This window comes from Patiria miniata, unplaced genomic scaffold, assembly GCF_015706575.1.
Source record: "Patiria miniata isolate m_02_andy unplaced genomic scaffold, ASM1570657v1 HiC_scaffold_19, whole genome shotgun sequence".
NCBI classification, from domain to species: Eukaryota; Metazoa; Echinodermata; class Asteroidea; order Valvatida; family Asterinidae; genus Patiria; species Patiria miniata.
Genome location: NW_024037057.1, coordinates 8,554,757 through 8,566,843, shown reverse-complemented (window position 1 = coordinate 8,566,843; position 12,087 = coordinate 8,554,757). Strand labels below are relative to the sequence as shown.

Below are 12,087 nucleotides of genomic sequence, written 5' to 3'. Positions count from 1 at the left end.
ATTTTTGCAGGGGGGGGGGGGGCTCGACACATATTCTTCCCATGAGGGCGCTGTTCGAAACCGACATAATGGTCAATGTCAAACAATAGGTGGCGCTATTCCATTTTCACGGGATGTTCCAATAAAACAACTAATCGTCTCCTACTTATCTACTTACTTTAATTTCCAAAAAGTCCCTTCTGACCTCAAAATGAAAATACCTTAATGATATTCGGCGCTAACTGAAAAATCCCAATACCTTACTAACACCTGGCACCTATCTTTACAAGAAAAACATTCATTATCGAATATTCATAAGTTTAAATATTAATATAGACCACTTTTTTATAGTGAAATTGAAAGTTAAATAGTTCAATGTATCATTGGTTTTAATGAATAAATAGTTTAGTTTGGTAAAAGTATGCATGCAATGCTCTATACCATAATGGATTGCATGTTTTATGGTTTCATAATTCAGGCGTAATTAAGCATGCATTTTACAAGGTTCAAATTCCTTCATGAATATGCATTATGATATGGATGATTCTACAGTCTAAAAACAGACTGGGTTAACCAACTTGATTGACTAATACGTGTCCAACCAATCGATTGGTTGGACACATATAAACCAATTGTTGGTTATTTCAACCAATGATTGGTTATGTTAACCAATGTTACACCATTTTGAAGTCCCCGTCTTTAGTGTAATCGACCATGAATATTCAGAAGGATCCATAACTTTACTCTGGTTCCACATAATCTGAGGGAACAACAATCAGCAGCTTTTGCAGGAATGCTGTAATGCGACCTGAAATTGAAAAAAAAAAGTTGCATTGGTGATTTTAAATATTTATTTGTAATTGATTTTGTTTATTTTTCGATTTTTTTTTCATCACATTAGACACTTTTTTGAGATTCAACTAATGTCTAGATGCCAACTTGAACTTTGACCTTGAAACTGGAAGAACCAATATCGGCCAATCAGAATAAGATTTCAACCTGTCATTCAGCACTGACCAATGACATTCTTTCTCCTGTGCCACGTGACTGGTACCTTGATCTCTTTTTAAAACGTACTGCATTAATTCTTAATCTTTAAAACATATGTTGTTATTTATTTCCTTTTTTGGGGGGCATGCCTAATTTCTTGCAATAAAAATGAACATTTTAAGTTGTATTTATTTACAATGTAATACACTTACCCATAACGCGAGGCCGCAACTTAAAGTGGACGAAAGGAAAATAGAAGACGAGCCCAGACAGGATAAACAGACATGCGTAGATGATCTCGATGTCGGGTCCGTTTACGAACGGAGAAATAACGAGGTACAGAGAGCAGATGAAAACTAACATCGCCAGAATGATGGGCACCTAAAGAGAAACATAGTACAAACAAAAATGGTAAATTTGTGTTTAAATGACCCCTTGGTGAAAGGAGTAGCGTTATCCCCACAGCCCGACTGGAAGTCTGTTCAAATGTCGTGGCGCCTTGTACAGAAATGACAGATCCGTCTCACGAAAACAAATAGGTTGATGAGACTGTTGGTGGCAGCAAAAAGCCCGAATTCTTAGACTCTTGGTGGCAGCAAAAAGCCCGAATTCTCAGACTCTTGGTGGCAGGAAACAGCCCAAATTCTTAGACTCTTGGTGGCAGCAAAAAGCCCGAAATCTCAGACTCTTGGTGGCAGGAAACAGCCCAAATTCTTAGACTCTTGGTGGCAGCAAAAAGCCCGAAATCTCAGACTCTTGGTGGCAGCACACAGCCCCTGTCTGCATTCTAGCGCATGCTCACTTTGTTATAAAAAATGGCATCTGCTACAACAAAATAATTGAAATATTGTACTTTGAAGGGTCTTGGTCGGTCGGGTTGTCTGTAGCGGAGGACTGGGACGGCCATGACTGCTGCGCCGTAGAACCCCCAGCCAGCGAAGCTCAGACCGTACAGTAAGGTGTCGAACGAACCAATGGCTATCAGAAACAGCGCAATCAAGACCTGTCATGCACGCATTATAGGGGACAAACAGTAATAGCATTGTTACTCCTCTAAAAGTTTTGATATAGGCCTATCTAAACTTTTCATACATCTCAACAGAGTGTGAGGTCTGATCTGGTATTGAAGTACAATGTAATATCTTGAAAAAATTATCTCGGAAATTTTCGCATTATTATACAGACCGACATCACGTGATTACCTCCAGACAAATACCAGGCAGAGGAGTTCTTCTGTTGATACTGATCATGCTCAGAATGTGTACCATGTGACCTTCACGGCTCGTCACGTACGGAAGCCTGTAGATAACATGTAACAAGGATTTATAATATATTATAGGTATGCCTAATTTTCACGTTGCTAAATTACAAAAACTTAAATCTTTTGATTTTATTTTTTTAAGACTGAAGCAAACATACTAAACATGATATTTCTACCGTTTGCACGAAAACAAATGGCATTGCTACAACGTCAAGATCCATTCGCTCAAAATATATGGCTTTACGCGAGCGAAAATGGCCGGCGGAAAATGTGAAAAATTCCCCCAATCGTCTTCACCTGGCATCGGACAAGACAGAACCCATGGAAGCACCGAAGATAGATATGCAGATACCGAGGGGTATTACCCAAGACATTACCCCCAGAGATCGCTCGGCAAAAGCCTAAACAGAAAGCAAGAAAGAAACACTTCGGTAATGGATATTACGGATAATTAAATTTCGATTAATTTTGTTTTGATTCAAAATAGTTTTTTGTCCACTGCGTTAAAAAGGGTGTATTTAAATAGATGATGTCATTCATGGCATACACAAAGATGAATCAATTATCGTAATTGTAAAACACAAAAGAGTAACATTTAAACTTGAACTTATGTAAAAGAAAACAAATTGAATTAAACATACCTGAGAAACCAATCACAGAATATGCTAATTAACTACAGAAAAAGTCATACACTAAGTGTGTTGCAATATGCACCGAAAAGAGATAATAAGACTGTTGTAAATTGTATGCAAATTAAACTTAAATATTTAAATTTATGCGCATATATCATGAGCAATACCAACCACTGCGACTGCGTCAGATGCGATGAGCTCATCAGGTGTTAGGACAGTGAGATACGACACGTTGACCAGGATGTAGATCCCTATGGTAACCGGTATACCAATAAGGGCGGCAAGAGGAACGTTTCTATTAGAAGAAATTTAAAGTAAAAGTTCAAAAAAAAAGGCGACGAAACTTTGTTTTGTACTTTTTCTTAAATTACCTTCCAAACCACTGTTGAAAAATAAATTACCAGTAAAGTTGAATTTAGCCAGAAATTCAACTAGTTCTGATTACGCTAGGGTGCTTTATTTGGGGTGTAAATCCAAAAGTTTTGGTGAAAAGAATGTTCAGGAAAAATATAATAATGATTACCTTTTGGGATTTTTAACTTCTTCGTACACGGTGTTCAAAGAACCCCTGCATGAAAGATAGGAAAAAAAGCGCCCTAAAGTCATGCTGAAACCAATATCTTTTTGCTCTTATCCTCTCTACGTAAGTTGGCTTGTATATGGAAAGAATCACGTGGGCCCGGTCCCCAGTACTGGCTCTCGTTGGAAGCGCAATATCTACATTTATGTTCTGAAGTTGTCTGACAAAAATGTGACGTCATTTTTCACACGTATTGGAACAAACACTCTTGTTTTACTATACTCTCGAGGACAATGCTTTGTGTTTTCCTTTGTACCTGTAATATAACACTCTGCCGTAGACTAAGCACACAAACCTACCACATACGACTGTTTTGAACAAAAGACCCAACTCCCGAGGACTGGAAGGATCTGTTGTTCTCCCTTTGTGTGTCTGTCCTCGAGGGTTATGTAGAAACTGGAAGTAGTACAGAACAAAAGAGGGCGGGCCAAGTGAATCGGTCTATTTATTTCACACGTACCATCCGTCGTACGGGTACAAGCCTTGGTAGAAAGCAGCTGTGAGAGTCAGGACCTTCGTGTTGGAGCCGTGGAAGGATACACTAGGACTGATGTGTGTAGTGTGACCTGACAAACACAAGGCAAAATAGAGCTCCGTTTAAGGTATACAGCTTCTTTTAGAAAGTCACCTTGATGCACTCCCTTATTTTACCGATTTCTACCATATCACAGTGATTAGTACATGAACCACCACCATCATTGCCATTATCAGAGGCAAGCAACAGCTGAACGGCACGATCGATAATATCACCGTGACACATTTTCTTCCGTGTAATATTGCAAATCAAAACAATATGAATCTTATGAAACCAAAATGTAATGTCATTAGGTAGTTCATCCTCACTCCTTTCCTTCACGTGCCCTTTTCTTCTCATTTTGATTTTAGAATCCACTAAATTCCAACCATTCTTTTATAATCTGTTCTATTAATGGCTGTTTTTTTGGTCCCCTTCGACTTTGCGACCCTATCTCCTCGATCCCTTCCCTCCCTCACCTTGTATCATCATCCACACACCGACAGCGACGATAATGAGCAACGCGATGACCTTTGACACCGTGAAAACAACATGGAGGTGGGTTGTCCACTTGACACTGACGGCATTTACAAACCCCGTGAACGCTGTAGAAAAACACCCACACAAACTATGTCAAAAGATACAACAGACGTCTCTATCCAGGCAACTGGATGGGGGCATTCGTTTTTTTGGTTTTGTTTTCGTTTTTGTTTTTTGTTTATCTCAGCCAATATTAAAAATGAAAGCAAAACTTGAAGTGTCTGATCATACCAACTGCAGATGTTAGACTGCATCAGTTGAAATCGGCTGGACAAACAATTATTGCACGTGACATGTTACAAACAGGTTACGCAAAAATATATATATATTTACAACTCTGTATGCTTATCAAAATGAGTCTATAGAACCAGTCCAGAATTATTTCCGATGACATAATATATGACTGGTGAGCTTGTTCATCTAAGGCCAATATTTCCCGCGCTTCGCTGTTGCGCAGAATTGTTGTGTCGTGAACCAGACTACTTACTGATAACCAACACAGCAAACAACTTGATGAGAATATCTGGGACCGGACAGTCTCCGGGTACGAGGAACTCAGCCATGTACGTCCCCAGGGCCAGCGTGACCATGGCCTGACCCCCTGGTCGCATGAGGAGGCTTGAGGTCCAGGAGTAGAGGAATGCCGGGATATCACCGTAGGCTTCTTTCAGGTAAATGTACTGGCTTCCAGATTTGCCCGTGACGATGCTCAGCTCAGCAAAACATAGAGCGCCTGAATAAAATTAAAGAGGCATTACGGATTGAAATCTCCAAAATTTATGTTTTGGATTGTTTACTTATCCTATTTCAAAGGTCTGGTTGAAAGGAAACTAACCTAATGTCTTAACGTTCCCGAAAAAATACGATTGTTTACATCGGACGTGGCGGACATTCTGTGGCATACGTAGGCCTATACGTATTTCTAGTCGTAAATAAATCAATGAATTATGGGCTCTCGGCGCGGTGACAGCATCAGACTGGTACCCGCAAATAGCTGCGGTAATTAAAATAGCAGTGGTTTGTAGCAATTTTTTTTTTCAAACGGACATGTGCGCGACTCGAATCACGACTAGTACCACAACATGAGTCACATTTTTTGACCCCCGATTTTCGTTCTCGCGCACCATCGCAAGAATAGCACCAAAAAAACGCCCAGTTTTTAAGGATGGTTGTGTGGATGATATCCTACTTTTCAATGCCCTTTTCAATTGACATAATTTCGTTTAAAATGCGTTTTGTAGCCCAATTGGGCGCATTCCAGGACGCAAAGTACCTTTGAACAATCGTTGGAAAGGTAGACGTAGATGACGTCATACTTTGTTTACACGTGTGCTTTCTAATGGGAGCCTGGTGGGAATGATGGTTTCGTAGCCCCATAGCACAAGTAAACAAAGTGTGACGTCATCATCAGTATACAGCTGTTTATTAAATGTCGTTATCCTGTGATTTGTGCACAATTATTTCAGGATGCCGATATCCAACAAGCAAGATGTCGTCATCCTGCATATTATCTCATGATCTCACCATCCTTGATGGAACCTTCAGAGCTCCGTACTATGAAACTCCCTTCTTTCTCCACTTAAAACTTTGTAACGTTTAAAAAAGAAATGCAAACACCTTTCTCTAATCATTAGGACGTGTTTTCGTTCATTTTCCCCTCTCTTTTCTAGTTTGTAGCCCACATCTCGAGAAGGTCTCTAATAAATACAATGAACGGAAAATTATGCATCATGTTGGTGGTTTACGATAGACCATAAAAGATGTTTTTGCATTTGGGGAAAATGCATTTAACATTCGACAGGCTTTCTAATTTTAAGGGTAGATGTGACTACTAATTGCCGTTTATAGCCTGCAGCAATGAATCTACTTAACTGTTTAATATAACAAAAAACAACCTTGGTGTAATTTATATTGTTGACGTGCTTTTAACCTTGACCATGATGTAAAATATGGGCAGAAAATTAAACGGTTATCCATGACACGCCCCAAATATATAACAATGGCCCGAACTATAGTTGTGACACTGTTTTTGTGTCTGGCATTCCTCACTAAACACTTTCATAATATATGTGTCTGTAGTAAAATGCTTCCGCTTTTGAGTTATATTCTGTTTTTATTGCACTTCCGGTAACACCGGAAGTAAAGGTCATGCGGTTTTGTGTCTGGGAACACAAAATGTTTCTCACGGCATAGTCTACAACTCACGAAAAAAACGAACACGATACTCTATTTAGTTCAAAAGATATAACGCAAACTATTTTGTCAAAATTTGCCCTTAAATCGCTTGTAATTTGATACCTGATAACGTCATGATGACGTAACAAAATTTATAATCACACAACCTGCAGTTGAACTTGTTGCTTTACCTCGACAAGACTTGTAGGCCTATCAGGAAGCGCACATCTGGTGCTGCATGGATGGCTACTCAAGCATACAACCAGTTGGGACTATTGGTAGACTTGCCGGAGTCTCTAACGTCGTTTGAGTTCATGCAACATATGCTAATCATATCATAAAATGGCTTTCATGTTTTTTTTCTTTTGCATGGGCATAATAAAATTGTGCACTGACTCTACGACGGAAAAGTTTGTGGCTACACGCTGTGGAAATATTAATTTTCAGCATTCAGATATGTGAGGAAAACTGGTGAGGCGCGATTTCAATCGGTTATGGGAAGAAATCTTGTTTTCCTTTTATTTGAGGCTAATTTCTATATTTTGAAAAACGTGTACAAAGTCAATGGAATTTGAGGTGGACCTAAAAAGATCAAAAAGAAGAGAAAAAAAATCAGAACAAAAACAAAGGCTTTTTCGCAAATTGCGAAAAAGCCAAAAATCGGAACAAAAACTGTGCTTTTCCGCTTTGAAGCGGAAAAGCAATTAATCGCAACAACTCCAAAGAGTGGTCGGGTTGTGCCCGACCACTCAATTAATCCTAACAGATCCAAAGAGTGGTCGGGTTGTGCTCGACCACTCAATAACTACATCAATAATGATAACTACATCAACTACGCATCACTACGCAATTGTCAATTGATCACAACATAATGTGACCAAGTTCCTTGCCTTAATGATTTTCAGTGCCGTGTTGCACAAACTGTATACAATCCTGCATGTTGTGAAAAGGGCTGCAGTTGGGATTGGAATCATTTGCCTGGCTATCAGTCATCATGGCAAGACCTCAGTTTAACGCTCAAGGGCAAATGATTCCAATCCTAAACCACATCAACCTTTTTGCACAACATGCAGGATTTTACACAGCACTAAAATTGATTAAGGCGAGGAACTTGGTCACAGTGTCCAAAAATGTTATGATGAATTGACCATTTTGCAGTGATGCGTGACTGAAATTAAATGAAACTCATTGGGATTTAGGCCAAGGATGAGAAGTATCTGAACACTAAAAAAAAATTACTTTATGGTTTTGTATTTCAAAAATAGTAAGACGCAGACTCTATGTGGGACATATAGTTTTGGAATCTGAACTATAGTTGAGACGAACCAAACTCTAGTTGGATTCGTACCAACTATAATAGTTGAGACAATGCTATAATAAGACGTAGCAACTGCCGTATTTACCAGCCAAGGAGACCAGTCCACACACAAGCCAAATGATCAAGCTTAGCCCGACACTTTGTGTTCCTCGTAAGACGCCTTGGGGTGAGATAAAGATCCCGGATCCAATGATAGACCCCATCACGATGGAAATTGCTTAAGGGATGAGAAAAACAGCAAGACAAAGCAAAAATGTTACCCTCGACCAAAATTAAGAGGCACGAAAACTGTGTGGTCAGCTGGGAGATGTGGTCTTTGTGGGACAGTATGGGAAGATAATGACGTCAAGACTGATATTCATAAAACAATTTTTTGAATGCACTGTTGGGATTGAATTTACCTTTTATCAATCCGAGTTCTCGTCGCAGGTGAACCCTTTCATCACTGGACGATCTCCTTCCAGAAGGAACAACACTTACGCTCACACTGGGATCGGAAGGGCTACTTTCCCGTTCCACCATAATGCCAGCTTTCTTGATCACAGTCCTTTTCTGTCAAACAGTAACATTCAATTTTAACACGTTAGTGGGCGTTTCATCTCTGCTGGAATGGAGTTTGCAAGAAGTTGAAATCAAACTACATGATACATCGAGGTCAGTGAGTATTTCATGCGTCAAAATTTCAGCCTTATGTGATTATTGATTTATAAGTGGGAGCACAAAACCTCTAAACTCGATTATCGCCTTTTTTTCTTTTTCTTTTTGGCGTGCCTGGGCTGCTAACGTCCTTCCCACACACGGAATTACTCGCGAAAGAGCACGTTAGGCTAATATGTCCGCCAGCTGGTAAAGATGTCAAATAAATTGAAGTATCTAAAAAAAGTTCAGGACATGTATGTAAGGCGCAATGTGGGAATATGGGCAAATTCGGAATTTGCCCAGGGCAAAGTTGGAATTCCAACACTGCGCTGCAAAAAGGCAATGCAGTGGAAATGCAGCAAAAATGCTAACCAAAATTTATCTGTTGACAATTTATGGGCAGCATTCCCACATTGCGCTGTAGCAAAACCTGGGCAAAGTGGGAATCAAGTTGATGAGTTACAATATTTTGGAAGGCTAGGCCGACTTCTCACGAGAATCTAAGGGGAAGGTGCCTGAAGTGATCATCGGCAACATTCTCACATCACGCTATTGCTGGACCTGGGCAAAGTAGGAATCATTTGAATTACAACTTTGATTCGAATGGATTCATGTACAAGTACTGGATGCATTCCCACTTTGCCAGGCACTATTGTAATTTTGCAGATTCCCAATTTATCTGCAACACATGCAATACTCCACCACATACTTACCGGACAGGCCTGCGTCTACTTGCACACAAGACTGAGTTAAACAAACATAGCTCACGTTACCGCGCAAACTTGAATAATCTTTGCCTGCGTTACGGTTGTATAGCAGGCAAAATTTGTCTAATCGGTTGAGGAATGAATTCCGCGAGGCGGTAGTGCATGTAAGGGTGGAAAGGGTGTGTCAAATTTGAATATGAAAGACGTGCATAGAATGTACGTAGAACATGTGAGGCGAAGGCGTGGGGGATCATTCTAGCTTGCGACTTCAGGTCAGTTAAGAACAAACAGAGAGTGGATCAGCTTTAAAAAATAGCTTTATGTAAACGTTCGAAACGTTTTGTCTTGCTGGCAACCACAAGGTTTTCCAGAGTTTTTGCTCATTGAGTTTTATCTCTGGTTTTTAATCCAGTGGATTTATTCGGGAGTTTGTACGATTACATTGAATATTAATAAAGAGCCAGCTCCAACTGGTTGACTGCCCCTTGGCAAGCCGTACCCTATATATGGTAATATATGCTGTATATTAATTTGGTGTTGTGTTCATAGGAAAGGATGTATCATTAGAATAGACCAGAAAACAAGGTACACTTACCCGGACGGTACCTTTCATGCCAATGCGCGTATGTCACGGAAGGTTGAATTCACAGGACCTAAATATTCAATTCAAACAGTGTCGTTGTAGTCCGCTCTCTATCGCGAAGCCACTCCCACATTCATTCCCCTTCACTGAGCCAAAACGTACGTCATTCTGCAAACTCCCATAACTTATGAACTTCGCGTTTATAACCTACATGTACGACTCGACTACAGACACTATCAAAGCAGCATATGGACACAATTATGGATACAATAATCCCAACGCCAAAACAATGACATGATGTGAAGTAGCAGGATGTGTGCCTAATTTCCGGACCGTATACAATACACCGGTAGTAGCTTATAGCAACTGTCCTGGGCCGCGTAATGGACCGATCCAGTAAGCACCGCCCCATGGTATTCTGACCAATCACAGCCGTGATTCATGTCCGACATGCGTGCACAAAATCCGACATGCGTGCACGCGCGTATGATGCGCGCGGCAGGAAAATGCAGTGTGGCATTGGAGAGAAGCATGTGTTAATTTGCCCACACGCGCAGTGGGAGGGGCTTACTGGATCGGTCCATTTTTATTCCTAGGAGGGTTAGGGGCAATGTCATGAATAATTCAGTAGTTTCGATTGGAAAATTATGTTTATCCATGACAACGGACAATGACATCAACAGCATTGTTGTTAGTTACTCAACTAGTTACAATACATTAAAGCATTTTAAAGAACGGTTGTCGTCGGGCTACCACACAGTAGCCTAGTGGATAGCGAGATGAGCTTATGGATACAAAGATCCCTGGTTCGAATCCGCGTCGTCGCTGCTCATTTTCATCAGCTATTTTTCTTCTCCAAATTTATCACTGAGATAATTTTAAATTAAGGGGAAAATAGAACGAGAACCTAAGTCTTGCAATGATTCAAAGAAAAAACTGAATGACATTGCCCCTTGACCCTCCTAGGAAAAAAAATTACGCGACCCGCCTATATAATATTGGATCCAGACAGAACATATGGCTTTTCTGCATTATAATTTTTTTCACGAGTTTAACTGAGCCTTTTTAAATTGTCATTTCTTGCTCTTGTATGTAGGCGGTAGGCCTATAAAAACTATTTAAAGCTATAGTCCATCATATGTAATAGACCGCTTGCAGACAAGATCGATAATTGACGCGCTAAGGTGAGCGACGCCATGTTCTGGGACAAAATGTCCGTGGATAATACGCCTGTCCCACAACATGGCGTCGCGCGCCTTCGCGCGTCGATCATCGAACGCGTCTGCAAGCGGTCTATTAGTGCATTTTGTTCGTTTGAAGCAACAAAAGTGTTCAAAATCTAATGAAGGATACTGAACAACTTACTTGATGAAGTTTCAGCTCAGCTTCAGCTTCATATTCCGAGAAAAACAGCATTCTAGGATCTCAATTTAAAATCAAAAGTTGCTAAATCATGTTTCGAATTGTTTTGAATTGCAGCTTTACGCGATGTCGCGCACTGCTTGTGCGCGCTGCGCCGAATAACAAAACGAACTACTAATTTAAATTTTCCTACGGTGCTTCTTAAGAAGCACCGTTGGAAATGCCTTCTTTCGTTGATTTCGTCAAAATGAGAGCTTGCCAGAAAGGATAATTTCACAGGGAGTTTAGTCCCCTTACTATCTTTCAACCAGTATGTTTTTCAACAATAATTAAGCCGGTTACTTTTTTGGATAGCTGCAAATGATGGACTTGGGCTTTAAGCAAACAGCAAAAGCATTTAGCCTACTTTGGATTTGGAGTAACAGCTTTAAGGGAAAACATATGTTGAGTTATGGCCTAGCGGTTAAGAGCACCTCACCCGACTCATGCTTTCAGAGGCAGCAGAATGTGGGTTTGAGCCCGGGTCTGGACACTTGCGCCCTTAAAGCTATAGTCCATCATTTGCAGCCATCCGAAAAGTAACTGGCGTAATTACTGTTGAAAAACAAACTTGGTTGAAAGATAGTAAGGGTAACTCCCTGTGAAATTATTCTTTCTGGGAAGCTGTCATTTTGAAGTAATCAACGAAAGAAGGCATTTCCAACGCTGATTCTTAAGAAGCACCGTAGTAGTTCGTTTTGTTATTCAGCGCAGCGCGCACAAGTATTGGAGCGACGCACACACGCGCGCGGTTGTTATAATTCGTCG

At 40.4% G+C, this 12,087-nt stretch overlaps 1 protein-coding gene across 2 annotated transcripts; it reads right to left on the bottom strand.

Moving 5' to 3' along the window:
- LOC119725656 (b(0,+)-type amino acid transporter 1-like) lies at positions 1 to 10,254 on the bottom strand. 2 transcript variants are annotated; one of them, XM_038197142.1, is made up of 13 exons: positions 9,931 to 10,254; positions 8,391 to 8,541; positions 8,075 to 8,206; positions 4,984 to 5,229; positions 4,436 to 4,561; positions 3,903 to 4,008; positions 3,386 to 3,430; positions 3,034 to 3,157; positions 2,528 to 2,631; positions 2,172 to 2,268; positions 1,823 to 1,972; positions 1,182 to 1,350; positions 1 to 787 (listed from the first exon to the last, which is right to left on the bottom strand). In XM_038197142.1, exons 1-13 carry the CDS (start codon positions 9,946 to 9,948, stop codon positions 720 to 722), a joined length of 1,536 nt encoding a protein of 511 aa, XP_038053070.1. In that variant the 5' UTR covers positions 9,949 to 10,254; the 3' UTR covers positions 1 to 719. The 2 variants fall into 2 exon arrangements, with proteins under 2 accessions (XP_038053070.1, XP_038053071.1); XM_038197143.1 differs by lacking the exon at positions 9,931 to 10,254 and adding an exon at positions 9,342 to 9,489.
- Between the last annotated feature and the right edge of the window lie 1,833 nt (positions 10,255 to 12,087).

Coding starts and splice junctions, on each gene's coding strand:
- LOC119725656 (XM_038197142.1), bottom strand. Junction 4,562..4,983: donor GTTTGCTGTGTTGGTTATCA/GTAAGTAGTCTG, acceptor GTTTTTCTACAG/CGTTCACGGGGTTTGTAAAT. Junction 2,632..3,033: donor CATCTGACGCAGTCGCAGTG/GTTGGTATTGCT, acceptor CTTTCTGTTTAG/GCTTTTGCCGAGCGATCTCT.